General features: G+C 47.4%; 1 protein-coding gene across 3 annotated transcripts in view; it reads left to right on the top strand.

Moving 5' to 3' along the window:
• Nucleotides 1–4,131: 4,131 nt before the first annotated feature.
• The window catches only part of LOC138676752 (nucleoporin NUP35-like), a 64,789-nt gene continuing 41,432 nt past the window's right edge, over nt 4,132–27,488 (top strand). For all 3 annotated transcript variants that reach the window (XR_011320818.1, XM_069766328.1, XM_069766330.1), the window contains exons 1-4: nt 4,132–4,277; nt 5,889–6,047; nt 21,596–21,723; nt 24,005–24,053. Coding sequence is in view for 2 of the 3 variants with exons in the window: in XM_069766328.1 (XP_069622429.1) it covers nt 4,250–4,277; nt 5,889–6,047; nt 21,596–21,723; nt 24,005–24,053 (364 nt within the window). In the remaining variant the exon portion in view is untranslated. The remainder of the gene's footprint in view (nt 4,278–5,888; nt 6,048–21,595; nt 21,724–24,004; nt 24,054–27,488) is intronic.

The raw sequence follows: 27,488 nt of genomic DNA on the forward strand, positions 1-27,488 counted from the left end.
GATTGGATGGGTGAAATATGCTAATTTATTGAGACAGGTTTTTTGGGTTATCAGGAGTTGTATGCCAAAATCATCAGTATTAAAACAATAAAAGACGTGACAAATTTCAGTTGGTGGATAATGAATCTATAATATATGAAAGTTTAATTGTAATCATTACATTATGGTAAATAATGAAATTTAACACTATATGCTAATTTTTTGAGAAGGACCTGTATTAGTTGACATTCCCTCTCCCATCACTTCTCCTCTGCATTTGACGTATAATGAGGCCATGACACTGTATGGAGCACTATATGGGGCTCATTATACTGTATGGAGCACCACGTGGGGCCATTATGCTGTATGGAGCACCACGTGGGGCCATTATGCTGTATGGAGCACTATGTGGGACCATTATGCTGTATGGAGCACTATGTGGGGCCACATGGAACACTATATGGGGCATTACACTGTATTGAGCACCACGTGGGGCCATTATACTGTATGGAGCACTATGTGTGCCCATTATTCTGTATGGAGTACCACGTGGGGCCATTATGCTGTATGGAGCACCACATGGGGCCATTATACTGTATGGAGCACTATGTGGGACCATTATGCTGTATGGAGCACTATGTGTGGCCACATGGAACACTATGTGGGGCCATTACACTGTATGGAGCACCACGTGGGGGCATTATACTGTATGAAGCACCATGTGGGGCCATTATACTGTAGGGAGCACCACGTGGAGCCATTATGCTGTATAGAGCACCACGTGGGGCCATTATGCTGTTTGGAGCACCACGTGGGGCCATTATACTGTATGGAGCACCACGTGGGGCCATTATACTGTATGGAGCACTGAGGGTCCACTCCATTATACTATATGAAGCTCTATGTGGGGCCATTATACTGCATGGAAGGCAATGCAGGGTCCTGCAATACTGTATGGAGCACTATGTGGGGCCATTATACTGTACTAGATGGTGGCCCGATTCTAACGCATCGGGTATTCTAGAATATGTATGTCCACGTAGTATATTGCCCAGCCACGTAGTACATTGCCCAGCCACGTAGTATATTGCCCAGCCACGTAGTATATTTCCCAGTGACGTAGTATATTGCTCAGTCACGGAGTATATTGTCCAGCGACGTAGTATATTGCCCAGTGACGTAGTATATTGCCCAGCCATGTAGTATATTGCCCAGCCACGTAGTATATTGCCCAGTCACGTAGTATATTGCCCAGCACAGAGCCACCTAGTATAAAGACTTTAAAAAAAAACAAAACATATACTCACCTATAGCCCGTTGAAGTCCTGCTATACTCACCCTCCGCCACCTTTCTCGCTCCTCGCCACGCTCCCTGGATCGCTCCATTGCAAGCGACAGCTTCCGGTCCCAGGGCTGGTGTGAGCAGGACCTATGATGACGTCGCGGTCACATGACCGTGACGTCACGGCAGGTCCTTGTCGCACACCAGCCCTGGGACCGGAAGCTGCCGCTTGCAATGGAGCGATCCAGGGAGCGTGGCGAGGAGCGAGAAAGGTGGCGGAGGGTGAGTATAGCAGGTTTTTTTTTTTCATTATTTTTAACATGACATATTTTTACTATTGATGCTGCCTAGGCAGGATCAATAGTAAATAGTTGGGGACACACAGGGTTAATAGCAGCGGTAACGGAGTGCGTTACACCGCGGGCCGTTACCACTGCCATTAACCCTGTGTGAGCGGTGAGTGGAGGGGATAACGGTGCGGGTGCCGGGCAGTGAGTGCAGGGGAGTAGGGGAGGGACTAATCGGACTGTGGCCGTCGCTGATTGTTCGCGGCAGCCATGACAGGCAGCTGCCGAGACCAATCAGCGAATGAATAACCGTGACAGAAGGACAGACAGACGGAAGTGACCCTTAGACAATCTATAATATAACGCTGGGTGCGTCACTCTGTCCGAAGCCTTTATAGACTGCGCAAGCGCCGGCGCAGTCTGGACCCCACAGAGTGACGCTCCCAGGAGATCGCAGTATGCGTAAACACTGAACGCACACCGCGATCTCCAACGGAGAGGCAGGGACCGCCAGGAGGGTGAGTATATTCACCTGTCCCCCGTTCCAGCGCTGCGTGCGGCTCCGTCTCCCGGTCCTCTGCCTCTGACGTTCACAGTTCAGAGGGCGCGATGTCGCGCTTAATGTGCGCCGCCCTCTGACTGAACAGTCACAGCCAGAGGAGCCGGAAGAAGCGGCGGGCAGCGCTGGAACGGGACAAACAGGTGAGTATAGCAAGTGCTGGGGGGCCTGAGCTGGCGGCGATACCGGCACCTGACCCCCACAGCGCGCCGGTGTCCCCGCCTGCTCAGGCCCCCCAGCACTCGGCGCCCAGCGACGATAGGCGAGTATGGTACTTTTTTTTTTATATATCGCAGCAGCATACGGGGCATATATCATGGAGCATCTTATGGGGGCCATAAACCATAATGGAGCAGTGTACGGGGGCATATATTATGGAGCATCTTATGGGGGCCATCAACCATAATGGAGCAGTGTACGGGGGCATATATTATGGAGCATCTTATGGGGGCCATCAACCATAATGGAGCAGTGTACGGGGGCATATATTATGGAGCATCTTATGGGGGCCATAAACCATAATGGAGCAGTGTACGGGGGCATATATTATGGAGCACCTTATGGGGGCCATAAACCATAATGGAGCAGTGTATGGGGGCATATACAATGGAGCATCTTATGGGGGCCATAAACCTTTATGGAGCAGTGTAGAGGGGCATATACTATGGAGCATCTTATGGGGGCCATCAACCATAATGGAGCAGTGTACGGGGGCATATAATATGGAGCATCTTATGGGGGCCATCAACCATAATGGAGCAGTGTACGGGGGCATATAATATGGAGCATCTTATGGGGGCCATAAACCATAATGGAGCAGTGTACAGGGGCATATAATATGGAGCATCTTATGGGGGCCATCAACCATAATGGAGCAGTGTACGGTGGCATATATTATGGAGCACCTTATGGGGGCCATAAACCATAATGGAGCAGTGTACGGGGGCATATAAAATGGAGCATCTTATGGGGGCCATAAATCTTTATGGAGCAGTGTACAGGGGCATATAATATGGAGCATCTTATGGGGGCCATCAACCATAATGGTGCAGTGTACGGGGGCATATACTATGGAGCATCTTATGGGGGCCATAAACCTTTATGGAGCAGCGTATGGGGCACATGGATGGGAGCAGCAAATTACAGAACGGTGGCGCAGGATGGGAGCAGCACATGACAGAACGGGGGTGCAGGATGGCAGCAGCACATGACAGAACGGGGGCGCAGGATGGCAGCAGCACATGACAGAACGGGGGCGCAGGATGGGAGCAGCACATGACAGAACGGGGGCGCAGGATGGGAGCAGCACATGACAGAACGGGGGCGCAGGATGGAAGCAGCACATGACAGAACAGGGGCGCAGGATGGGAGCAGCACATGACAGAACGGGGGCGCAGGATGGAAGCAGCACATGACAGAACAGGGGCGCAGGATGGGAGCAGCACATGACAGAACGGGGGCGCAGGATGGAAGCAGCACATGACAGAATGGGGGCGCAGGATGGGTGCAGCACATGACACAACGGGGGTGCAGGATGGGAGCAGCACATGACAGAACGGGGGTGCAGGATGGAGCAGCACATGACAGGATGGAGACCATATACCAATATAAATGCTCGCCACTCGGGCGTAGAACGGGTTCAATAGCTAGTTATGTATATAGACAGATAGATGGAGAGCTGTGTGGAGATTACAGATGGGAGAATCATACTGTGATAGGGGTACTATTCTTTGTTGGGGGGGCTACAGTAGGGTCATCTGCCACAAAGTGCTCCATACAGTATCGCAGGGCCCTGCATTGCCTTCCATACAGTATAACGGCCCCACATAGTGCTCCAAATTTAGAGATGTGTCGTTCGTGAACTATCGGAGACGAAGAGCCGGCTCTGTGACGTGAAGGCCGGCTCACCACTGAGCGCTGAGCCACGTTTTCCCCGCTGTCCGCTTCTGCGCTGGAGGAGGCCCCGCCTTTTCCTGTGACATTTCCCCGTCACAGGAGCAGCTCCATTCTAGACGCCCCCTCCCTCCAGCCCTCGCTGTGATTATGGGGCGCGGCTGTGATTCGCTGAGCAGTGACACCCGCCGGGCTCTGGGCGGAGGTGTCCGGCCCCTGTGAGGCGCGCGCTGTACGGGTCCCGGAGACATGGCAGCTTTCCTTCTGGAGTCTGTGGGTGAGTGGAGCTTCCTCTTGGTTGGCTGCTTTGTATTTGTACGCTAACGCCCCCCACTGGCCAGGTCTGTGCAGTGACCTGAGCTGTCAGCGCCGACTGTGGATTATAGAGTGGCTTTATTTACTTTCACTATTGTTATTGGTGAGATTGGGGGGTGACAGGAGCGGAGCTGTGGCGTTGTGTATCAGTGGCCATGACCCCCGGCACTGCCAGCCACAACCTGTCCGACCCATGACCTCCGCCGCTGCCCAGCACACCCAGCCACAACCTGTCCGACCCATGACCCCCGGCACTGCCAGCCACGACCTGACCGACCCATGACCCCCGGCACTGCCAGCCACAACCTGTCCGACCCATGATCCCTGGCACTGCCCAACACACCCAGCCACAACTTGTCTGACCCATGACCCCCGGTACTGCCCAGCATACCCAGCCACGACCTGTCCGACCCATGATCCCTGGCACTGCCCAACACACCCAGCCACGACTTGTCTGACCCATGATCCCCAGCACACCCTGCCACGACCTGTCCGACCCATGACCCCCGGTACTGCCCAGCATACCCAGCCACGACCTGTCCGACCCATGACCCCCGACACTGCCAGCACACCCAGCCACGACCTGTCCGACCCATGATCCCTGGCACTGCCCAACACACCCACCTACGACCTGTCTGACCCATGATCCCTGGCACTGCCCAACACACCCAGCCACGACTTGTCTGACCCATGATCCCCAGCACACCCTGCCACGACCTGTCCGACCCATGACCCCCGGTACTGCCCAGCATACCCAGCCACGACCTGTCCGACCCATGACCCCCGACACTGCCAGCACACCCAGCCACGACCTGTCCGACCCATGATCCCTGGCACTGCCCAACACACCCACCTACGACCTGTCTGACCCATGATCCCTGGCACTGCCCAACACACCCACCTACGACCTGTCTGACCCATGATCCCTGGCACTGCCCAACACACCCAGCCACGACTTGTCTGACCCATGACCCCCGGTACTTCCCAGCACACCCAGCCACGACCTGTCCGACCCATGATCCCTGGCACTGCCCAACACACCCAGCCACGACTTGTCTGACCCATTACCCCCTGTACTGCCCAACACACCCAGCCACGACTTGTCTGACCCATGACCCCCTGTACTGCCCTACACACCCAGCCACGACTTGTCTCACCCATGACCCCCTGTACTGCCCAACACACCCAGCCACGACCTGACCTACCCATGATCCCCGCCACTGCCCAGCACTCCCCAGTGGCTTCTGCCATATTCACCCACATGATTGTGGAAGACAGCACAGCTACAGAGTTATCCGAGGTTGTTAGTTTTATCTGATTTTTATTATTAATATTGCAACCCTCATGGTGCTGATGGGTGGATGATCAGTTAGTAGGAATAGGCAATGACAGAAAAAAACATTTGGTCATAATCAAGGGGCTATAAGAGGAGCCTTACCAAGTCAATCTTCCAAACTTGTATGTAACGCAGGTTACTGACTTTGCAATTATTGTGTGAGGCTAAACGGTATGTCTTCCTGAGAATTGGTATACAGTATACACTTGGGTTTTGATACTTTACTTATTTTTTCAGGTGGAGAATCTATGACAATGGGTTCACCAACATCTCCAAAACCAGGTGTCAATGCACAATTTCTACCTGGTTTTCTAATGGGTGATCTTCCTGCTCCCATAGCACCACAGCCACGGCCATCATTGTCATTTATGGAGTCACGATCACCGCTATTGGGAGGTAATGTATGCTGTGACAGATATGAATTTAACCCTTTAAAGACCACCAATACGCATTAAAATGGCGGTCGTTAAGGGTACTTATTCCCTCATTGCAGTTTTAAAACGGCGATTGGGAAGAAGAAAACCGCCGCCCTGCGGCGGCGATTTCTGCGGGTGTCAGCTGTACATGACAGCTGACACCCTGCCGTATCGGACCCGACCAGTTTTATGACCGATCAAGTCTGATTAACCTCTTAAATACCGCTGTCAACTGCAACCGCGGTGTTTAAGTTGTTACAAGGGGTCACAAGACACCCTTAGTAATCATCGGATCTCCGCAATGAGAATCGCAGGTCCCAATGATTACCATGGTACCCTGAGGTCATTTGATGACCCCAGGGTATGGTGACCTGTGAGATCCAGGAATAAGCTGGGTCTCACAGGCTGAGTCAGTGGGTCTCAGTGACACACTGACAGTCTCATACACTACTGCACAAGAGTACAGAATATGAGACTGGTGATTAAAGCAAAAATGATACATGTCCCACAGTAAAAAAGTCAAAATATGTAAAAAAAAATAAAATAATGGTACAAATGAAAACGCTAAACCGTCCCGCAAAAAACAAACCCTAACATGGCCCATTCCGCAAAAACAGAAAAAAGTTACCGCTCTCAGAATTTGATAATGCAAAAACAAATTAGTTTCTCCTTCGCCTCATTGGGGGACACAGACCGTGGGTGTATGCTGCTGCTGCCACTAGGAGGCTGACACTAAGTGATACAAAGAAAGTTCTCTCCTCCCCTGCAGTATACACCCTCCTGCTGGCTCTCAGCTAACCAGTTGTTGCTTAGTATCTGTAGGAGGCACTTGGGTCTGTTTTCAGACCCCACAGTTTTTTTATTTTTTATTTTCTGTAAATTTTTATTAACGGAGTGAAGGGGGCGACGGATTCCTTTCTAGGGTCCGCTCTCCCCCGAACCATCAACAGGCAAGCACGGCGAGTATACCTCCCCGTACCACTCCTGCGACAACTGGGGCACGCCTAATCTACGCTAGGGCAACGGTTCCTATACGGTCCCGATCTCCCCCCTGTAAGATGGCGAGCACATAGAGTATGGGCTCTTATGTGCATCTCCCGGGCTCCACCACACTCAAGCCCTCACCTGTTGGCGTCATGTAGTCCCCACAGTATCCGTAAGTCCGCTGTGGCAGGCACAGCCATAAGTCCCCTGTGGCAGGCACATATGAAGATGCACAGACGCTCTCCATCCCCCCGGCTAAGGGAGGATCGATTGAGCTTATTCCCTCGCAATGGTGGCTGCATCTCTGCTCGGTGGTGGTGAGTAGTTCTCTTCCTCACGCTGCCTGCGTGGGAAGGTGCGGTCCGAGTCCCTGGGGAGAGGCACCGCTGGCTGGACGCCAGCTGCGATCACTCGGCGCTACGTCGCGGCCTCCGGCGCACTTCGCCGGCAGGCTCCATAAATTTAGTCCCCAGCTTTTTCAGCTGGACTAGGCCACAGTTAAAATCCCCGCCCATAGCTGGAGCCCCACCCACTACTCAGGTTCTTCTCGCTCTGAACAAGAAGAGCCCTGCAAATCTCGGGCGCCATCTTGGGACTCCACTTCTGCGGGGAGGGGGCGACGGATCATTTCAAGGTTCCGATCTCCCCCAAATCATCAACAGGCAAGCACGCGGAGTATACCTCCCTGTACCCTCTCCTGCGACGTGGGAAGCCATGCCTGAGCTCACTTCAGGGGCGACGGTTCCTTCGAGTCCCGATCTCCCCACACCAGCAGCAGGCGACCACATGGAGTGTCGCCTCCATGTATCCTCTCCTGGAGCCAAGCCTATGGCTGGACAACTGGCCCTGTCCACCCGGACTGAACTCCGTAGATGTACAGAGGCCCCTCTCTATGGCATCCGAGCAACCCCCACTGTCCCACCACTGTGAAAGCGGATGGCACAAGGAGGCGGACGGTTCCTCTCCACCTCCCTAACAAAGGGATGATGGATTTAGGTTTATCCCTGCACCGTCCACGCTGCACAGAACAGCGCTGAAACCCACATCCGCGGTGGCTCCATGCCGGGACGCACATCAATGGTGAGTGGATCCATCTTCAGTGGGATATTCACATGCTGACAGGCAGCCTCAGCCACTTCCCTGTGGCCCACCTCTCTGAGGTAACGCGCCGGCCGGGTGCAAAAATTTATCCCCCGGCTTCGGTCGATGTGTAGGCCGGAAGCCGCGTCCGCACCATGGCGCCCTAAGGCGGCTCCGCCTGCTTTTCTGGCATTTCTCGCCTGGTACTACATCAGTACCCGTGTAAGGAAGTACCAGACCTAAAGCCACACTGGTCTTAAAGGCGCATGACCAGTATTCCCTGGTCTTAAAGGTGCGTGACCAGTATTCCCTGGTCTTAGAGGCGCATGACCAGTATTCCCTGGTCTTAGAGGCGCATGACCAGTATTCCCTGGTCTTAGAGGCGCATGACCAGTATTCCCTGGTCTTAGAGGCGCATGACCAGTATTCCCTGGTCGTAGAGGCGCATGATCAATCCGAGGAGCCTTCCGCCGCTGACCCCAGCTTATCCAAGAATACCTAGTTCCCTTCAGTGGACTTCGTCACTGACCGCAATCCATGGTTCTCTGACCAAGAGATTGAATCCCTCCGTTTACCCTCTGTGGCTCGGAGTGCTCGCAGGACCGATATACATGGTCCCTATCCTACATGGGAGCCGTCGGCTAGCAGGGCTCCTTTACCAATGATTTGATGACAACAAGACTCTGAATATGGAAAGCTCCCTCGTAGAGCATTTGCCATTCAGTCCGGATATGTGATTCACTGGACAGAAGCCTCTACGTGGGATGCCATGCCTGGTCTGATTGTTAAGGGCGACGGGTCCTTTAAAGGGCTCCGATCTCCCCACACCATCAACAGACGAGCACACGGAGTGTCGCCTCCATGCATCCTCTTCTGCATCCAGGGCTAACGCCAGACAAACCTGCCCTGTCACCCGGGGACCTGAACTCTGTGGATGTACAGAGCCACCCCTTTTTTGGCGTACGAGCACCCCCCTCTGCATCACTACTATTTAGCGGATGATGCAAGAAGGCGGACAATTCCTCTCCACTTCCCTGTTAAGAGGTTGATGAATCTAGGGTTCCTAATTTTTATCTCTGCGGCGATGGCAAGAGACTATGACCTGCTGGATGCAGCTGCGCATTCTGCCACTTGGCAGATTAACCGGGTAGAATCTCCTGTGGTATACCTACCAGTATCCCTGCCCAATGTATCATCCATTAAAAATACCACGGACTGTCAGATAACAAATCTGGTTTGTTCCGTCTTGCGGCTTCGGGTTCAGCGCTCTATCCTCCCTAGCCACCGCATGGCTTGCTAGAGCAATGGTCCCCTGGCTGGAGACCTTAACTACCTTGATTCACACCAGCAACCTTTTCCCGAAGACAGTACAACTGGCCAATCAAATCTTTTGAGCGGGAGACTGACAAAGGATTGTATAAGGGCTGTCCAGGACAGTCTAGATCTAAGAGATCTTGGTTCCAAAAAAGGGGAACGAAAAGTAAGAGCGATCCTGGACCTCAAACTTCTAACAACCTTTGACAAGGTCCTCCTTCTTCGGATGGAGTTCCTCCACTAAGCCATTACTTCAACAGAAAAAGGTGCAGTTTCTGGCATCCATCGACATTCGGGATGCTTACCCTCTTCAAAAATTCCTTCGCTTTTTCCATTCGTGAACAGCATTTTCAAGTCACGACCTTGTCCTTCGGCCTTGCTACCGCACCCAGAGTGTTCACAACGGTCATGGCGGATGTCATGGTTCTCTTGCACCCTAGAGGCGTGCTTGTCCTGCCCTGTTTGGTCGACTGTCTAGCCGCCCTTCCAGGACTACGCTGAGTCGTCTATATCACTTGCGATACCCTCTCACCTGGGCTGGCAGCTAAACTTAGACAATTTCTCCTCATTTCCAGCCCAGCAGATATCCTTTTTGAGTATGATCCTGCACACTTCCAGAAGGATGGTAATTCTCCCTCGAGACAAGGTCATGGCCCTTCAACAGGGAACTCGCGCACTTGATTACTCATCCCCTCATTTCATTCGATTTGATCGGAGGGTTCTGAGGAAAAATAGTGACGACAATGGAAGCGGTTTCCTTCGCTCTGCTCTTTTTCAGCAAGTCACACAGATGATAGTCTCTGAGCTCCTTCTTCATCCAGGGCCTTTCTCCCGGTTCAATGGTTATTAGTAACTACCAATGCCAGTCTTCTTCTCCCTATCATTGCTCTGGAGATCCGAACGGTAGCTCCACAGCAGGTCCACTGCCTTCTGGCGGGTCACCCATCCGAATTCAAATGGATAATGCCACCACGGTGCCATACGTCAATCATCTAGCAGGTACCCACGGTCAGGTGCCATGACTGAGGTTCATCACATTCTCTGATGGGCCGAGATCTATCATTCGGTGATCTCGGCAGTATATATCCCAGGAGTAGAACTCTGGACGGCAAACAAATTCAGCCGTCAGGGTTCCGCCTCAAGTCAGCGGGAACTTCACCCCAAAGTCTTCCATCAGATCTGCCTTCACTGGAGCTCTCCAGTTGTAGATCGGATGGCGTCCAGACTGAAGGCCAATGTACTCGAGTTCGTGGTTCGGCCTCGAGATCCAAGAGCCATCGCACTGCACGCTCTGGTTCTGCCGTGGTACCAATTTCCTTAACTCCCCTACCACTACTTCCGAAAGCCTTTCGGAAGCATAAAGGGCCCCAGTGATCCTCCGAGATCTGCACTGACCACGTCCGTTTTTGTTTGCGGAGCTAGTATTTTCCCGCCTTATTGCAGCAAATTGCAAGTAGGGACTTTCTCACAGGGAGTTTTACACACGTTGTTCTTCCCTATCGCATACCGTTAGATCATTGGGACCTTAATGGTCCTAGGAGTCTTACAGTAGACTCCTTTTTCATCTGGGCAGACTTTACTATCAGGGAAGGTCCCCCTTTTTTCTCTGCAATATCCTTACTCTGACGAGTCTTTGGAGCTAGCTGCTCTGCTCTTTCAGACTTTTTTCCCTTATTACCTTCAAGGCAAGGTTGTCCTCAGGCCATCCCTATCCCTTGTTTCCAAGGTGGTATTGTATTACCACTGTTATGAGGGCATAGTTCTTCCCTCATCTCTTTCTGCACCAGTCCACAAAATGGAATGAGTTTCCCATATTCTGGTCGAAGTGAGTGCTCTGAGTAGGTACGTCTCGAGGATGGCGTCCTTCCGAAGGTTGGACGCTTTATTTGGGCTTCCTGACGGTAAGAGGAAGGCTTCCTGTTGTTTTCAGGAAGGGTTTTGCCGTTTCATCGGCCATGATAGCCTGGTGGATTCGTTTCACCATCCAGGAGTCCTTCCGTACTATGTCATCCTATCTCCCTGTCTATCGAGGGTTCTAGGCACCAGGCGTCTGCAAGGCACGCCTGCAAGCTTGCGGATTCGTCCAGTCCGCATGCATTGTTGAAGCACTATAATTCCCACACTTCCACAGATGGGAGTCTGGGCAGGCGGACTCTGCAGGCCGCGGTGGCGCACTTGTAAGTAGCGGTTACACAGGGCCTGATCTGCTGTTGTCCCCACCCAGGGACTGCTTTGGGACATCCCACGTTCTGTGTCCCCACAATGAGGCAAAGGAGAAATAGGGTTTTTTGTGTATTCACCGTAAAATCCTTTTCTCCGAGCCATTCATTGGGGGACACAGCTCCCACCTGGTTATTAGCTTATGCTTGTTTTTATAATCTGACATGCTATACACTCATATATAATATGACATGCTATACACTCATATGTTATTGATCTCCTACTGTTTTTTTTCACCAAACTGGTTAGCTGAGAGCCAGCAGGAAGGTTTATACTACAGAGGAGGAGCTAACTTTCTTTGAATCACTTAGTGTTAAGGTACCGTCACACTTAGCGACGCTGCAGCGATACCGACAACGATCCGGATCGCTGCAGCGTCGCTGTTTGGTCGCTGGAGAGCTGTCACACAGACAGCTCTCCAGCGACCAACGATCCCGAGGTCCCCGATAACCAGGGTAAACATCGGGTAACTAAGCGCAGGGCCGCGCTTAGTAACCCGATGTTTACCCTGGTTACCAGCGTAAAAAAACAAACAGTACATACTTACATTCAGCTGTCTGTCCCTTGCCGTCTGGTTCCTGTACTGACTGCTGGCCGTAAAGTGAAAGTGAAAGCACAGCACAGCGGTGAGTCACACAGCGGTGACTCACCGCTGTGGCTGTGCTCTGCTTTCACTTTACGGCCAGCAGTCAGTGCAGGAACCAGACGGCAAGGGACAGACAGCTGAATGTAAGTATGTACTGTTTGTTTTTTTACGCTGGTAACCAGGGTAAACATCGGGTTACTAAGCGCGGCCCTGCGCTTAGTTACCCGATGTTTACCCTGGTTACCAGTGAAGACATCGCTGAATCGGTGTCACACACGCCGATTCAGCGATGTCTACGGGGAGTCCAGCGACGAAATAAAGTTCTGGACTTTCTTCCCCGACCAGCGATCTCCCAGCAGGGGCCTGATCGCTGCTGCCTGTCACACTGGACGATATCGCTAGCGAGGACGCTGCAACGTCACGGATCGCTAGCGATATCGTCTAGTGTGACAGTACCTTTAGCCTCCTAGTTGTAGCAGCATTCACGGTCTCTGTCCCCCAATGAATGGCTCGGATAAAAGGATTTTACGGTGAGTACACAAAATCCCTATTTGGTAAAATATTGTTTTTAGTGTGTAAAAATAGCAAAGCACAAAAATATATAAATCTGGTATCGCTGCAATCGCACAGACCCTACGAACAAATCGGTCTTATTACTTTTACCGCATGGTGAACTGCGCAAAGAAAAAATTAAAATCAATAACTGAATTGCTGGATTTTGTTCATTCCGTGTCTGAAAAATCTGAATAAAAAGCAATCCAAAAATATTATGTACCCCAAAATGGTACCAAAAAAATTTGCAACTCATCCTGCAAAAAATAAGCCCTCATACAGCTCTGTTCGGCAAAAAAAAAAAAAAAAACAAAGTTACAGCTGTCAGAATATATGGGATAGCTGACGCACCACTGCAATATGCAGATATAATATATAAAGGGGGTGCAAGACTGATGGCTAATAATGCAAACTAACAAAAGCACAAGAAACAAGAGCCATCAAAATATCTGCACACCACCAAAGTTATGATAAAAATAATATAAGCTTTATTGGGAACATAATTAAAAACATCTAAAATCACACATAACCTCCGTGCAGATGCCCCTGTGAACACTGTATGCCAAAATATACATAGATATATAAACGTATGAAATCTTACAGACGTGTCCCTGCCCTCTGCACTTAATATTATTAATGTAACTATATATAGTCAAAATTTGGAATGAACACGCTGTATACAACCATATAACAACAATTATGCACACAGTCAAGTATAATACAAGCCACACAGCATGCAAATAGCATGCAACACCCCACCACAATATGCAGCTTCCAGCAAAAAAACCCCTATGGACCCAGAGGAGCAGATAAAATAAACTGCCCTAGATATCCAGAGAAAGGGACAGGGGAGGATGTCCAAATATATACCCTGAAATACCCTGCATAGTCTGATCCTAGGAGTGGTCAAAAGGTGAAAATAGTGCTGGAGAAAGCACCATAGGATAAATCCTGCTGCAGGAGGCTGTGAGGCTGAATAGTCACAGGGCAAATGCGACCGGAGGAGAAGCCCAACGCGTGTCGCTGTTCTAGGACAGCTTCGTCAGGGGAAGTAGTGCAAATACCCCCAATAGCGCTTAAATACCTTATAATCAATTGTGTGGTCAGGTCAGGTGTGGCTGGCAGAGCATGGGGGCCGGAAAACCGGAAGTGACTCACCAGGAAGAAGGGAAAATGAAAGTGTCCTGAATAACACACTGAGCATGTGCAAATGGAAGGTCAAAACAGCAGAATGGATACAGGCAAAAAGCCTGAAGAAACGTAAGTGTTTATGACAGCGCAGCTCCCGGGAGCAGATGTGGTGACAGTCCTGCAATGCATGACTGTCAGCACATCTATGGGCACAAGAGAGGAAGCATACTTGTACAGTCCATAGAGAGAGGCAGCAAGTACACAGCAAGGAAGAAAAAGCAGAACCAATCCTATAAGATTAATATAGAACCAGAAGATTAAATCCTGAAAAATTTTTTTTTTTTTTTTTTTATGATTATGTACATATATATACCAATAAATAAGCTCATATATGAGTCATAGTGTTATAACATGAAACATATACATATACATATATATATATACACATACATACACACACACATATACATACATACATACATACATACACGCATTCCGGTGTGCAGACTTCACTAGAACATACAGTACATAGAAGACAGAATTAAATACCATCAAACTATGCTGAATCAGATTAATTCATCAATATATATACAGCACCCTCACAATACATATGGATAAAACTTCCATGATATGATATTACACAGGATTACAGGCGGATACTTCAATTGTCCTGTTATGTAGTATATGGTCCAATGGGGAAGGAGAAGAATTAGATCCCTCTCCCCTCCCCCCATATAATGTTCCATTTAGGTCCAGAGTCTTTTCCTCTTAATCTGATTCAGCATAGTTTGATGGTATTTAATTCTGTCTTCTATGTACTGTATGTTCTAGTGAAGTCTGCACACCGGAATGCGTGTATGTATGTATGTATATGTGTGTGTGTATGTATGTGTATATATATATATGTATATGTATATGTTTCATGTTATAACACTATGACTCATATATGAGCTTATTTATTGGTATATATATGTACATAATCATAAAAAAAAAAAAAAAAAAAAAAATTTTTCAGGATTTAATCTTCTGGTTCTATATTAATCTTATAGGATTGGTTCTGCTTTTTCTTCCTTGCTGTGTACTTGCTGCCTCTCTCTATGGACTGTACAAGTATGCTTCCTCTCTTGTGCCCATAGATGTGCTGACAGTCATGCATTGCAGGACTGTCACCACATCTGCTCCCGGGAGCTGCGCTGTCATAAACACTTACGTTTCTTCAGGCTTTTTGCCTGTATCCATTCTGCTGTTTTGACCTTCCATTTGCACATGCTCAGTGTGTTATTCAGGACACTTTCATTTTCCCTTCTTCCTGGTGAGTCACTTCCGGTTTTCCGGCCCCCATGCTCTGCCAGCCACACCTGACCTGACCACACAATTGATTATAAGGTATTTAAGCGCTATTGGGGGTATTTGCACTACTTCCCCTGACGAAGCTGTCCTAGAACAGCGACACGCGTTGGGCTTCTCCTCCGGTCGCATTTGCCCTGTGACTATTCAGCCTCACAGCCTCCTGCAGCAGGATTTATCCTATGGTGCTTTCTCCAGCACTATTTTCACCTTTTGACCACTCCTAGGATCAGACTATGCAGGGTATTTCAGGGTATATATTTGGACATCCTCCCCTGTCCCTTTCTCTGGATATCTAGGGCAGTTTATTTTATCTGCTCCTCTGGGTCCATAGGGGTTTTTTTGCTGGAAGCTGCATATTGTGGTGGGGTGTTGCATGCTATTTGCATGCTGTGTGGCTTGTATTATACTTGACTGTGTGCATAATTGTTGTTATATGGTTGTATACAGCGTGTTCATTCCAAATTTTGACTATATATAGTTACATTAATAATATTAAGTGCAGAGGGCAGGGACACGTCTGTAAGATTTCATACGTTTATATATCTATGTATATTTTGGCATACAGTGTTCACAGGGGCATCTGCACGGAGGTTATGTGTGATTTTAGATGTTTTTAATTATGTTCCCAATAAAGCTTATATTATTTTTATCATAACTTTGGTGGTGTGCAGATATTTTGATGGCTCTTGTTTCTTGTGCTTTTGTTAGCTGTCAGAATATGGCGACAAAACCCCCCACTTTTTATAAAAAAAAAAAAAAAAGCATTTTTACTGTGATGGCAGCAAAACCTAAAAACAACTCCAACTATATAAATCTGGTATCGCTGAAATTGCCCCCGACCCAAAGAATAAATCCGCCTCATCACTTATACCGCACGGTGAACCACGCCAAAATAAAAATAAGAAATATTCTTGTTCTACTCTTTGTTCATTCTACCTCCCGAAAATCGGAATAAGGCTCAGCTCACATTTATTCTGTGCTCTTTGCTGAGCGCTTACGTCAGAGTTTCCATGTAAATTCCCCAAAACCGCGATTCAGACCAAACCCTGGACGGAAATGCTCACTTATGAGGAAGATGGTATTTGTTTTGGCAGTGCCTCATCATTTTAGGTGCCTTTTTAGCGCACAAGTGTGGGCGACTACAGATCTGTGCACGCCTAAAAAAAAATGGATACCACTGGAGCAGAAGTCAGTTTCGTCTGAAATCCATTTTTGTGGGACTTACACGGAAGCCCCAAGGTAAGTGCTTAGAGTAGAACACAAGAATGTGATTCGGCCTTATTCTGGAAGCGATAGAAAAATATTTCGTACCCCAAAATGTTATCAATAAAAACCTTAATTTATCTGGCAAAAAAACAGCCCCCACTCAGGTGCGTCATCTGTTACTGGAATTATAGGGGGTTCCCACGTTACTGTTAGAAGAATGATGCTGGAAAAGTGACATGGCTCACCACCCCTCAAATAAAATCCACTGAATTCTGTGCTCCAAATCTAAATGCACCCCTCCTGAGCCCCACTGTGCCTAAACCACAGGACGCAGTCACATGTTTGGCATTAATGTAATGGAGAGAAGGCACTTAATTTACCGGTGCGCAACGCCAGGAGCACAAGCTGGGCACAATGTGGCGCTACACTGTATGTGGGTACAATGTATGGGTACTAGACTGGCAGATTTACAATTCTGAGTAAAAAGCATGGTGTGGATATTACAAAATAGCCCCTGCAGCCGTAGATTAATTCATTGAGTGGTGCAGTTTCTTCAGTGGGGTCACTTGAGGGGTTTTCTGCTGTTCTGGCACCTTCAGGGCTCCGCAAATGTCGCCTGTAAACTATTCTAGCAAAATAATCTTTATTTTTTTATATAGCGCTAACATATTCCGCAGCGCTTTACAGTTTGCACACATTATCATCGCTGTCCCCGATGGGGCTCACAATCTAAATTCCCTATCAGTATGTCTTTGGAATGTGGGAGGAAACCGGAGTACCCGGAGGAAACCCACGCAAACACGGAGAGAACATACAAACTCTTTGCAGATGTTGTCCTGAGTGGGATTAGAACCCAGGACTCCAGCGCTGCAAGGCTGCTGTGCTAACCTCTGCGCCACCGTGCTGCCCCAGGCCCCAGTGGACCACTCTCCACCTCCGCACCCTCTCGCTGACCTGATGTCCTAATGGATGTTTTATACATTTTTCTCCAATAAAGAGCACGATTTCACAGCTTCAAATAATAAGGGTGAGTGCCGCACTGTTTTCTTTTCTTGTTTCATCGTATTTACTCTGGATTGCCTATCAGTGCTGAGCACCATATACCCAGAACATTCGTGCCACCTGCGTATTTTTCGGATGTTCTTTAAGGAGTGTATGTCCATATTGATTTGTGCTTCTCTAGTGCCGTCAATTGCTCATTCTGTGTATTCTAGCAAAATCTGTGCTGCATAAGCCAAATGGCGCTCCTGCCTTCTCAGCCATGACATGCGGCCGAACAGTAAGTTCTTACAGCATATGGGGCAGCACCGTGTTCACGAGAAATTGCAGGGTCTAGTTTCATCTATTACCCCTTGTGCACCTGACAAATTTTGCAGCAAATACAAAAATTACATTTTTACCACTAAAATCTAATATTTCCACGTCTCCATGCTATAAATTTCTGTGTGGCACCTATAAAATTATCTCAGCACAGGAACATTTTATTTAAACAGGTCCAATTGTGCAAGTTATTAATCCCTTCCCGACCTGTGACGACACGTAGGCGTGATGAAAGTCGGTGCCAATTCGACCTGTGACGCCTATGTGGCGTCATGGAGGGATCGCGTCCCTGTAGATCGGGTGAAAGGGTTAACTCCAATTTCACCCGATCTGCGGGGACAGGGGGAGTGGTACTTTGCCCCCACATGGCTACAATCGCTCTGATTAGCTGTTGCACTTTCAACAGCCAATCAGAGCAATTTGTAATGTAATTGTCTACGGGTCACTTCCGTCTTTCTGTCTGTCCTTCTTTCTTTCTGTCACTGAAATCCCAAGTCGCTGATTGGTCTCGCCAGCTGCCTGTCATGGCTGCCGCGACCCATCAGTGACGGGCACAGTCCGATTAGTCCCTCCCTTCTCCCCTGCAGTCAGTGCTCGGCGCCCGCATACTCCCCTCCAATCACCGCTCACACAGGGTTAATGCCAGCAGTAACGGACCGCGTTATGCCGTGGGTAACGCACTCAGTTAACTCTGCTATTAACCCTGTGTGTCCCCAACTTTTTATTATTGATGCTGCCTATGCAGCATCAATAGTAAAAAGATGTAATGTTAAAAATAAAAAAAAAACAAAAAAAAACCTGCTATTCTCACCTTCCGTAGTTCTCCCAGGCGCGCGCGGCTGCCGCCATCTTCCGTTCCCAGAGATGCATTGCGAGATTACCCAGAAGACTTAGCGGTCTCGCGAGACCGCTAAGTCATGTGGGTAATTTCGCAATGCATCCTGGGAACGGAAGATGGCGGCAGCTGCGCGCGCATCGCCAGAGCTTCTCTGGATCCCGGCGGGTGAGTATATAACTATTTTTTATTTTAATTATTTTTTTTTTTAACAGGGATATGGTGCCCACACTGCTAAATACTATGTGGGCTGTGTTAGATACTGCGTGGCCTGTGTTAGATACTGCGTGGCTGCTATATGCTGCGTGGGCTGTGTTATATATTGCGTGGCCTGTATTAACACATCAGGTATTCTACAATATGTATGTATATAGCAGCCACATAGTATATAGCACAGGTCACGTCGTATTTGTCTGCTATATACTACATGGCTCCTATATACTACGTGGCCTGTGCTATATACTATGTGGCTGCTACATACATATACATACATACATACATACATACATACATACATACATACATACATACATACATATTCTAGAATACCCGATGCGTTCGAATCGGGCCACCATCTAGTTTGTAATATTTCACCTATGAAATATGGTGAAATATTACAATCCAGCCATGGCCGATGCTGCAATATCATCGGCCACGGCTGGAGACCACAATCTGACGCAGCGTTGAGAAACACGTGATGGTGTCTCCGCGGTGTTGGATGTTTTGGTCTCCCCGAGGCCAATCATCTGTGCCTTTATAGCCTTTTTACTAGGCACTGCTCCTAATGGCCAGATTCCTACTCCACACTGATGAGGGGCAAAAACCCCGAAACAGCTGTCTGTGGATGGATACCATGCTTGGCATAGGTGGCTTTCCTTCATAGGATGCTGCCCTTCCCGTGGTTGTTCCTTCCCGGGGAAAGGCCTGGCTATTCACTGCTTGCGTCGAGAAACACGTGATGGTGTCTCCGCAGCTTCTTTACATTAAGGTCAAAATAGGCTGGGTCATGAAGGGGTTAATCCCAAGATCTATTGATTAAAATGAACTTGGTTCTTGGGAGAACTCCGTTAAGGGAAAAAATACATATTTAGTATCAGTGCAACCACAGTTATTGTCTTAAAAAAAAACCGTGCCAGAATTCTTTGTGTACCCCCAAATTATGCCTTGTATTTCAGCTAATGAGCCGTCATATGTGTACATCAGCAGAATACATTTATTACACAAAAAGTTCTAAATGAGCACCAGTAAATTTTGATGGCTTAGTTTCTTATATCCATACTGATCTAGAGAAGAAAAGTGTTTAGAAGAGTGCAGCACAGCTCTATTCTAGTCATGGCCAAAAGTTTTGAGAATGACACCAAAATTATATTTTCACATGATCTGCTGCCCTCTGGTTTTTATTAGTGTTTGCCTGATGTTTATATCATATACAGAAATATAATTGCAATCCTATTATGAGTACCAATAGGTTATATTGACAGAATGAGTTAATGCAGCAAGTCAATATTTGCAGTGTTGGCCCTTCTTCTTCAAGACCTCTGCAATTCTCCCTGACTGATAGCAGTCCATTCTTGCATAATCAATGCTTGCATTTTGCCAGAATTTGTTGGTTTTTGCTTGTCCACCCGTCTCTTGATGATTGACCACAAGTTCTCAATGGGATTAAGATCTGGGGAGTTTCCAGGCCATGGACCCAAAATCTGTTTTGTTCCATGAGCCATTTAGTTATCACCTTTGCTTTATGGCAAGGTGCTCCATCATGCTGGAAAAGGCATTGTTGGGCGCCAAACTGCTCTTGGACGGTTGGGAGAAGTTGCTCTTGGAGGACATTCTGGTACCATTCTTTATTCATGACTGTGTTTTTAGGCAAGACTGTGAGTGAGCCGATTCCCTTGGCTGAGAAGCAACCCCACACATGAATGGTTTCAGGATGCTTTACAAGTTGGCATAAGACAAGACTGGTCGTAGCGCTCACCTCTTCTTCTCCGAATAAGCTGTTTTCCAGATGTCCCAAACAATCGAAAAGGGGATTCATCAGAGAAAATGACTTTGCCCCAGTCCTCAGCAGTCCACTCCCTGTACCTTTTGCAGAATATCAGTCGGTCCCTGATGTTTTTTTCTGGAGAGAAGCGGCTTCTTTGCTGCCCTCCTTGAAACCAGGCCTTGCTCAAAGAGTCTCCGCCTCACAGTGCGTGCAGAAGCACTCACACCAGCCTGCTGCCATTCCTGAGCAAGCTCTGCACTGCTGGTAGTCCGATCCCGCAGCTGAGACAGTTTTAAGATACGGTCCTGGCGCTTGCTGGTCTTTCTTGGGCTCCCTGGAGCCTTTTTGACAACAATGGAAGCTCTCTCCTTGAAGTTCTTGATGATGCGATAGATTGTTGACTGAGGTGCAATCTTTGTAGCTGCGATACTCTTCCCTGTTAGGCCATTTTTGTGCAGTGCAATGATGGCTGCACGTGTTTCTTTAGAGATAACCATGGTTAACTGAAGAGAAACAATGATACCAAGCACCAGCCTCCTTTTAAAGTGTCCAGTGATGTCATTCTTACTTAATCATGACTGATCGCCAGCCCTGTCCTCATCAACAGCCACACCTGTGTTAATGGATCAATCACTAAAACCATGTTAGCTGCTCCTTTTAAGGCAAGACTGCAATGATGTTGAAATGTGTTTTGGGGGTTAAAGTTCATTTTCTGGGCAAATATTGACTTTGCAAGTACAGTAATTGCTGACACTCTGACATTCAGGAGTATATGCAAATTGCCATTAGAAAAAATGAAGCAATAGACTTTGGGAAAATTAATATTTGTCTCATTCTCAAAATTTTTGTCCATGACTGTAGTCAACGAGACAATACAGCCATCACAGCCGGTGCCGGGAGACTCAAGTGTGGGACCCATAGGGAGCAAACTCTTAACTAACAACGCTTTTTTTCATGCAACTTTAGGTGGTTCTCCTCCTCAGCCAATGGTTCCTTCTCGTAAAGAGAAGAGTGGTGCGCCCCCTGTTGGAAGCATATACGATGACGTTTTACTTCCAGGTCTTAACACTACCCCTTTGAGTTCCAGAAGGCTGGTAAATTGTTTTCTACTTTCCTGTGTTTAGTTTGACCACTTTTCATTACATAATCGCATTCCTGTATCCTATGTAATTAGTTTCCTTCTTCCCCCTATTTTCTCACTGTTATTTTTTTGTTACTTATTATGGAGTTTCATTATTTACTGCTTAGTGAATAGTAATGCAGTTAGGTCCAGAAATATTTGGATCGTGACACTTTAGGCATTTTAACTTTTAAACAAGACATATTCACGATCATTATATGATCAATATGGGCCTAAAGGGCAGCTTTAATTTGAGGTTATTCGCATCTTTTTTGGAGTAAAGCTACCTTCACACAATGATTTTGTTAACGATATCGTTGCAACGTCACGTTTTTTGTGACGTAGCAACGATCCCGCTAACAATCTCGTTATGTGTGACAGCAACCAACGATCAGGCCCCTGCTGGCAGGTCGTTGGTCGCTGGGGAATGATCAGGACATTTTTTTTGGTCGCTGATCACCCGCTGTCATCGCTGGATCGGCGTGTGTGACGCCAATCCAGCGATGTGTTCACTTGTAACCAGGGTAAACATCGGGTTACTAAGTGCAGGGCCGCGCTTAGTAACCCAATATTTACCCTGGTTACCATTGTATAAGTTAAAAAAAACAAAAAACGACATACTCACATTCCGATGTCTGTCACGTAGCCCCAGCGTCAGCTTCCCTGCACTGACTGTCAGCGTCGGCCGTAAAGCAGAGCACAGGGTGGCGCTCACAGCAATCCGGCGTCAACCACCATAGACGTCTCAAGGAGGAGACCTCTGGTTGTCATGCTGACGCATCGCTGACCCCCGATCACGTAACGGGGGTCAGCGATGCACTCATTTCCGGCCAGATGGCCGGAAGTGCTAATTAAATGCCGCTGTCAGCATTTGACAGCGGCATTTAACTAGTTAATACGGCGGGTGAAACGCGATTCCACCCACCACTATTGCGGGCACATGTTAGCTGTTTTGTACAGCTGACATGTCCCAGCTTTGATGCGGGCTCACCGCCGGAGCCCGCATCAAAGCAGGGGATCTGACCTCAGATGTAAAATATCTAATGAAGCCGGATGAACCTTTACCAGAATGATGGGAAGAAGAAAGAATAGAGAAGACTTGGAACGGCTCATGATCCAGAGCGCACCACATCCTGTGTATAGCATGGTGGAGGCAGTGTGATGGCTTCTAATGGCACTAGGTCACTACTGTTTATTGATGATGTGACTGGAGAGAGAAGCATGCCGATGAATTCTGACGTGTACAGGGCGATACTTTCTGCTCAGATTCAACCAAATGCAGCAAGGTCGATTGGATGGTGCTCCCCAGTAAAGCTGCACAATGATCCAAAACATTGCCTTAAAATACTGGGTTGCTTTTGCAGTAAACAAGTGAAATAATCTGCAATGGCAGAGTCAATCCCCAGCTCTCGACCCCATTGATTAGCATTTTACATACATAAGACAAAATTTAAAGCCTAAAGAACCACAAACAAGCAACAACTGAAGTCGGCTGCAGTAAAAGCCGGCAAATCATCACAAAGGAGGAAACTTTGCATTCTGTGACATCCATGGCTTCTAAATTTCGGTCAGTCATTGTTTGCAAAGGATTCTCTAAAAGTATTAAAAATGAACATTTTGTTTGTCCTATTACTTTTGAGCCCCTAAAGGTTTCACAGGATATTTTTTGTTCAACCCCCTTAAACCTAAAATTCTACACTTGAATTGCATCTCACTTGTTTAATTTTAAAAAATCATGTAAAGCTGAAATCACGGAGATTTAGCCACTATTCGAATGTTTCTGGACCTAACTGTATATGTACTATATTTGCTGACTGAATATATTCAGCGTCTGTATTCTGCCCAAACCATGGGTGGTATGTGTACATCTCCTGTCCTTTAGAGAGGAACTGGAGATACTGGTCAGTCTTCTTTTCCTTTTTGTGTGGTGTGGGTTTAGACACTGATTTAGGGGGACTACATTTTTTCCATTATCAGAATTAATATCATTTTAAAGTGAGCTTTTCAAGCATGTCCGTATCTTTATTGTATGTAAAATAAGACATGTTATCCCTGCAAATAACTTGCCAGCAGTCTTATAGGTGGAGCTGCTTTAGTGAAAAATTGTAGTGCCCATACCACAAATACTTTCCCTCCAAACTCTGTCCCTGAGGCCCGAGAACGTATTGTCCAGCCTGCGGCATCTTCTTTAGGTGCCTCTGGAACAAATCATGTTGGCATGTCTATTAATGTTTTACATTTGTTTTAAATTGCAGACAAATTTTAATGCAGAAATGCCATCAAGCCCATCAACTCCATATGCCCGTAAGTAAGATACTGTCCCAATACACAAGCGATAAGTGTTTTGTGTACTGAGCACTTCTACTGGATTCATGAAGCTCCACGCTTCTGAGCCATTGCTGATCTATTAGGGAATTGTATGTTCGGCCCTGATTTAGATCTCCTCCAGTATGTATGGTGGCTTGGGAATGTATATACCTCCCTTGGATTTTTACCTATTTTGTTACATTACAACCTGACTTGAAGCAATGGGATGAAACTGAATGGGAGGAGACACAGATTAGATATTAGAAAAAACTTTTTGACAGTGAGTGTGATCAATGAGTGGAACAGGCTGCCACGAGAGGTGGCGAGTTCTCCTTCAATGGAAGTCTTCAAACAGAGGCTGGACAGACATCTGTCTGGGATGATTTGTTGAATCCTGCATTGAGCAGGGGGTTGGACCAGATGACCCAGGAGGTCCCTTCCAACGCTACCATTCTAAGATTCTGTGTGTAAATATTTTTGTGATCCGATTTGTGTGAGATGCATCAGCACTAAATAGTCTAAGGGTCTGTGCACACGTTGCGGATTTTGCTGCGGATTCGCAGCAGTTTTCCATGTGGTTTACAGTACCATGTAAACTTATGGAAAACCAAATCCGCTGTGCCCATGGTGCAGAAAATACCGCGCGGTAACGTTGCGGTTTATTTTCCACAACATGTCAATTCTTTGTGCGGATTCTGCAGCGTTTTACACCTGTTCCGTATTTGGAATCCGCAGGTGTTAAAACGCAGGTGAAATCTGCACAAAATCCGCATGTTTAACACTCAGTGTCAGGCACAGCACCCTGCGTCACGTGCTTTCAACATACAGTACATCTTATTCCTGTTCTCACGTTCAGCACAGATTACCCCTACGTTTGATCCTCTTGTCAGCCCCAGAGTTTTCCAATCCAGTTCGGCAGTATTCTCAAGATCCTCAACATTCCATCTTCCACTGTAAGGAAGTGTTGTCAGTGCTCTCCATAGACCCCGACTTGAGCCTTAGGCTCCGGATGTTGCAGGAATGTCCATAGAGAGCTTTGAATGACTTTATACCGCTGGAACGCCTTTGCCCACGCTGTGCTTCAGTTTTTTGCAACTTGAACTCGCCCTAGCAACTATCACCAACAAATTTTCCTTGCTAACTGACTAAACAAGGAAGTGGTTGCTTTTTACTTGCCCTAACCCCTCCCACTTTGGGCTGGACCAATCACCAACTGTATCTTTTCTCTGTCTGCCCCAGTAGTTGGTTGCTGGGCACACTTCACCTTTCACCTATTTAACTTCAGTCACTGCCTTCTAACATTACGCACTGAACTTCCTGTAATGTGTCCCCAACTAAATGTTTCCCCCTGCTAACTTCATCCTTAAGTCCTATGCTATGCTTTATATACCCTAGACTTTCTCTATGCACTACACATGAATAACATTATACATTAATCACAATACAATAACCACATACATTACATTAGTGCCTATCAAACTATGCAGATTCACATAGTAATAGTCACAAAAATACAATAAAACCATAAACTTGGTACAAACATTGTTTAGGCTACGTTTACATTAGCGTTCCGCTAATGTGCGTCGCTGTTGCGTCGGCGACACAGCGGCGACGCGCCCCTATGTTTAACATGGGGGACGCGTGCGTTTTTTTTGTTGCGTTTTCCGACACGTGCGTCGTTTTCGACGCTAGCGTCGGACGCAAGAAAATGCAACAAGTTGCATTTTTCGTGCGTCCGATTTTCGTCAAAAAACGACGCACGCGTTGCAAAACGCAGCGTTTTTGCGTGCGTTTTTGGTGCGTCGTGCGTTGCGTCGCCGTTGTGTCGCCGACGCACCGGCGCGCAACGCTAATGTGAACGTAGCCTTAGAGAGGAAGAGTCATATGGCAGCCCCTTGCATACACACACCTTTTCTGAAAGGCTGCAACACCATTAAGCAAGAGGCACCACTAACCAAACATCATGAAGATCAAAGAGATCTACAAACAAGTCAGCGGTAAATTTGTTGAGCAGTGCAAGTCAGGGTTGGGTTATTCTAAACAAAAATAATGAAAAAATTCTGAATTTCCGATGATCCCCCTGGAGCACAATCAAATCCATTATCATCAAATGGAAAGAACAATCATTCCTCTTCATCAGGACAAACCACAGTAATACCTATTATTGTGGTTTGTCCTGATGAAGAGGTATCCCTTTAAGGCTGTGTGCACACGTTTAGGATTTTTCACTTTTTTTTGCGGTTTTTCGCTTAAAAAACACGACAAAACTGCGAAAAAAAGCATACATTAAGCATCCTATTATTAGAATGCAATCCGCAATTTTTGTACACATGTTGCATTTTTTTCCGCAGCGGAATCGCATTCCGGAAAAAAAACGCAGCATGTTCGTTCTTTGTGCGGAATCGCGGGGATTCCGCACACCTAGGAATGCAATGATCCTCTTACTCTCCGCATGGGGCTATGCCCACCATGTGGGAAGTAAGCGAATCATGTGCGGTTGGTTCCCAGGGTGGAGGAGGCGAGACTCTCCTCCAGGCCCTGGGAACCATATACCTGTAAAAAAAAAAAACAAACAAACAAAACAAACAAAACAGAATTAAAATAAAAAATCGTGATATTCTCACCTTCCGGTGTCCCCTGCAGCCCTCCCGCGTCCCCTGCAGCCTTCCTGCTTCTCGCGATTCTTCCATTCCCAGGGATGCTTTGCGGCAATGACCTGTGATGACGTAGTAGTCTCGCTATATCATCTGAGGTCATTGCCGCGAGGCATTTCTGGGAGCGGGAAGGCTGCAGGGGACGCCGGAAGGTGAGAATGTCACGATTTTTTTTTTTTTTTTTTTAATCATTTTTAACATTAGATCTTTTTACTATTGATGCTGCATAGGCAGCATCAATAGTAAAAAGTTGGTCACACTTGTCAAACACTGTTTGACAAGTGTGCCCAACCTGTCAATCAGTTTTCCAAGCGATGATACACTTGGAAAACGCTAGCATTCTGCAAGCTAATTACGCTTGTAAAACGCTAGTGTTTAGCGGGAAAACGCATGCCAATTCCGCATGCGTTTTACCCGCGGCACAGTTTCGGAATTGCCACGGAAATTCCGGACGTGTGCGCATAGCCTAAAACACGTTGACAAAACCGCATCCATATCAGGTGTCCTCTATTGTATATTATATCCACGGCAAGGCGGGTTTTACATCCACTTTCATCTCCAAGTTTGCTTACGATCTCTTTGGTAGATCTGCAGCAGCTGTTTTTCATACAAGTTAATAAAGGAGCTATAACTATCTATTTCTCCTTCGCCTCATTGGGGGACACAGACCGTGGGGTGTATGCTGCTGCCAATAGGAGGCTGACACTAAGTGATACAAAAAAATGTTAGCTCCTCCCCTGCAGTATACACCCTCCTGCTGGCTCTCAGCTAACCAGTT

The sequence above is a fragment of the Ranitomeya imitator genome, chromosome 4 (genome assembly GCF_032444005.1).
Source record: "Ranitomeya imitator isolate aRanImi1 chromosome 4, aRanImi1.pri, whole genome shotgun sequence".
Lineage (NCBI taxonomy): Eukaryota > Metazoa > Chordata > Amphibia > Anura > Dendrobatidae > Ranitomeya > Ranitomeya imitator.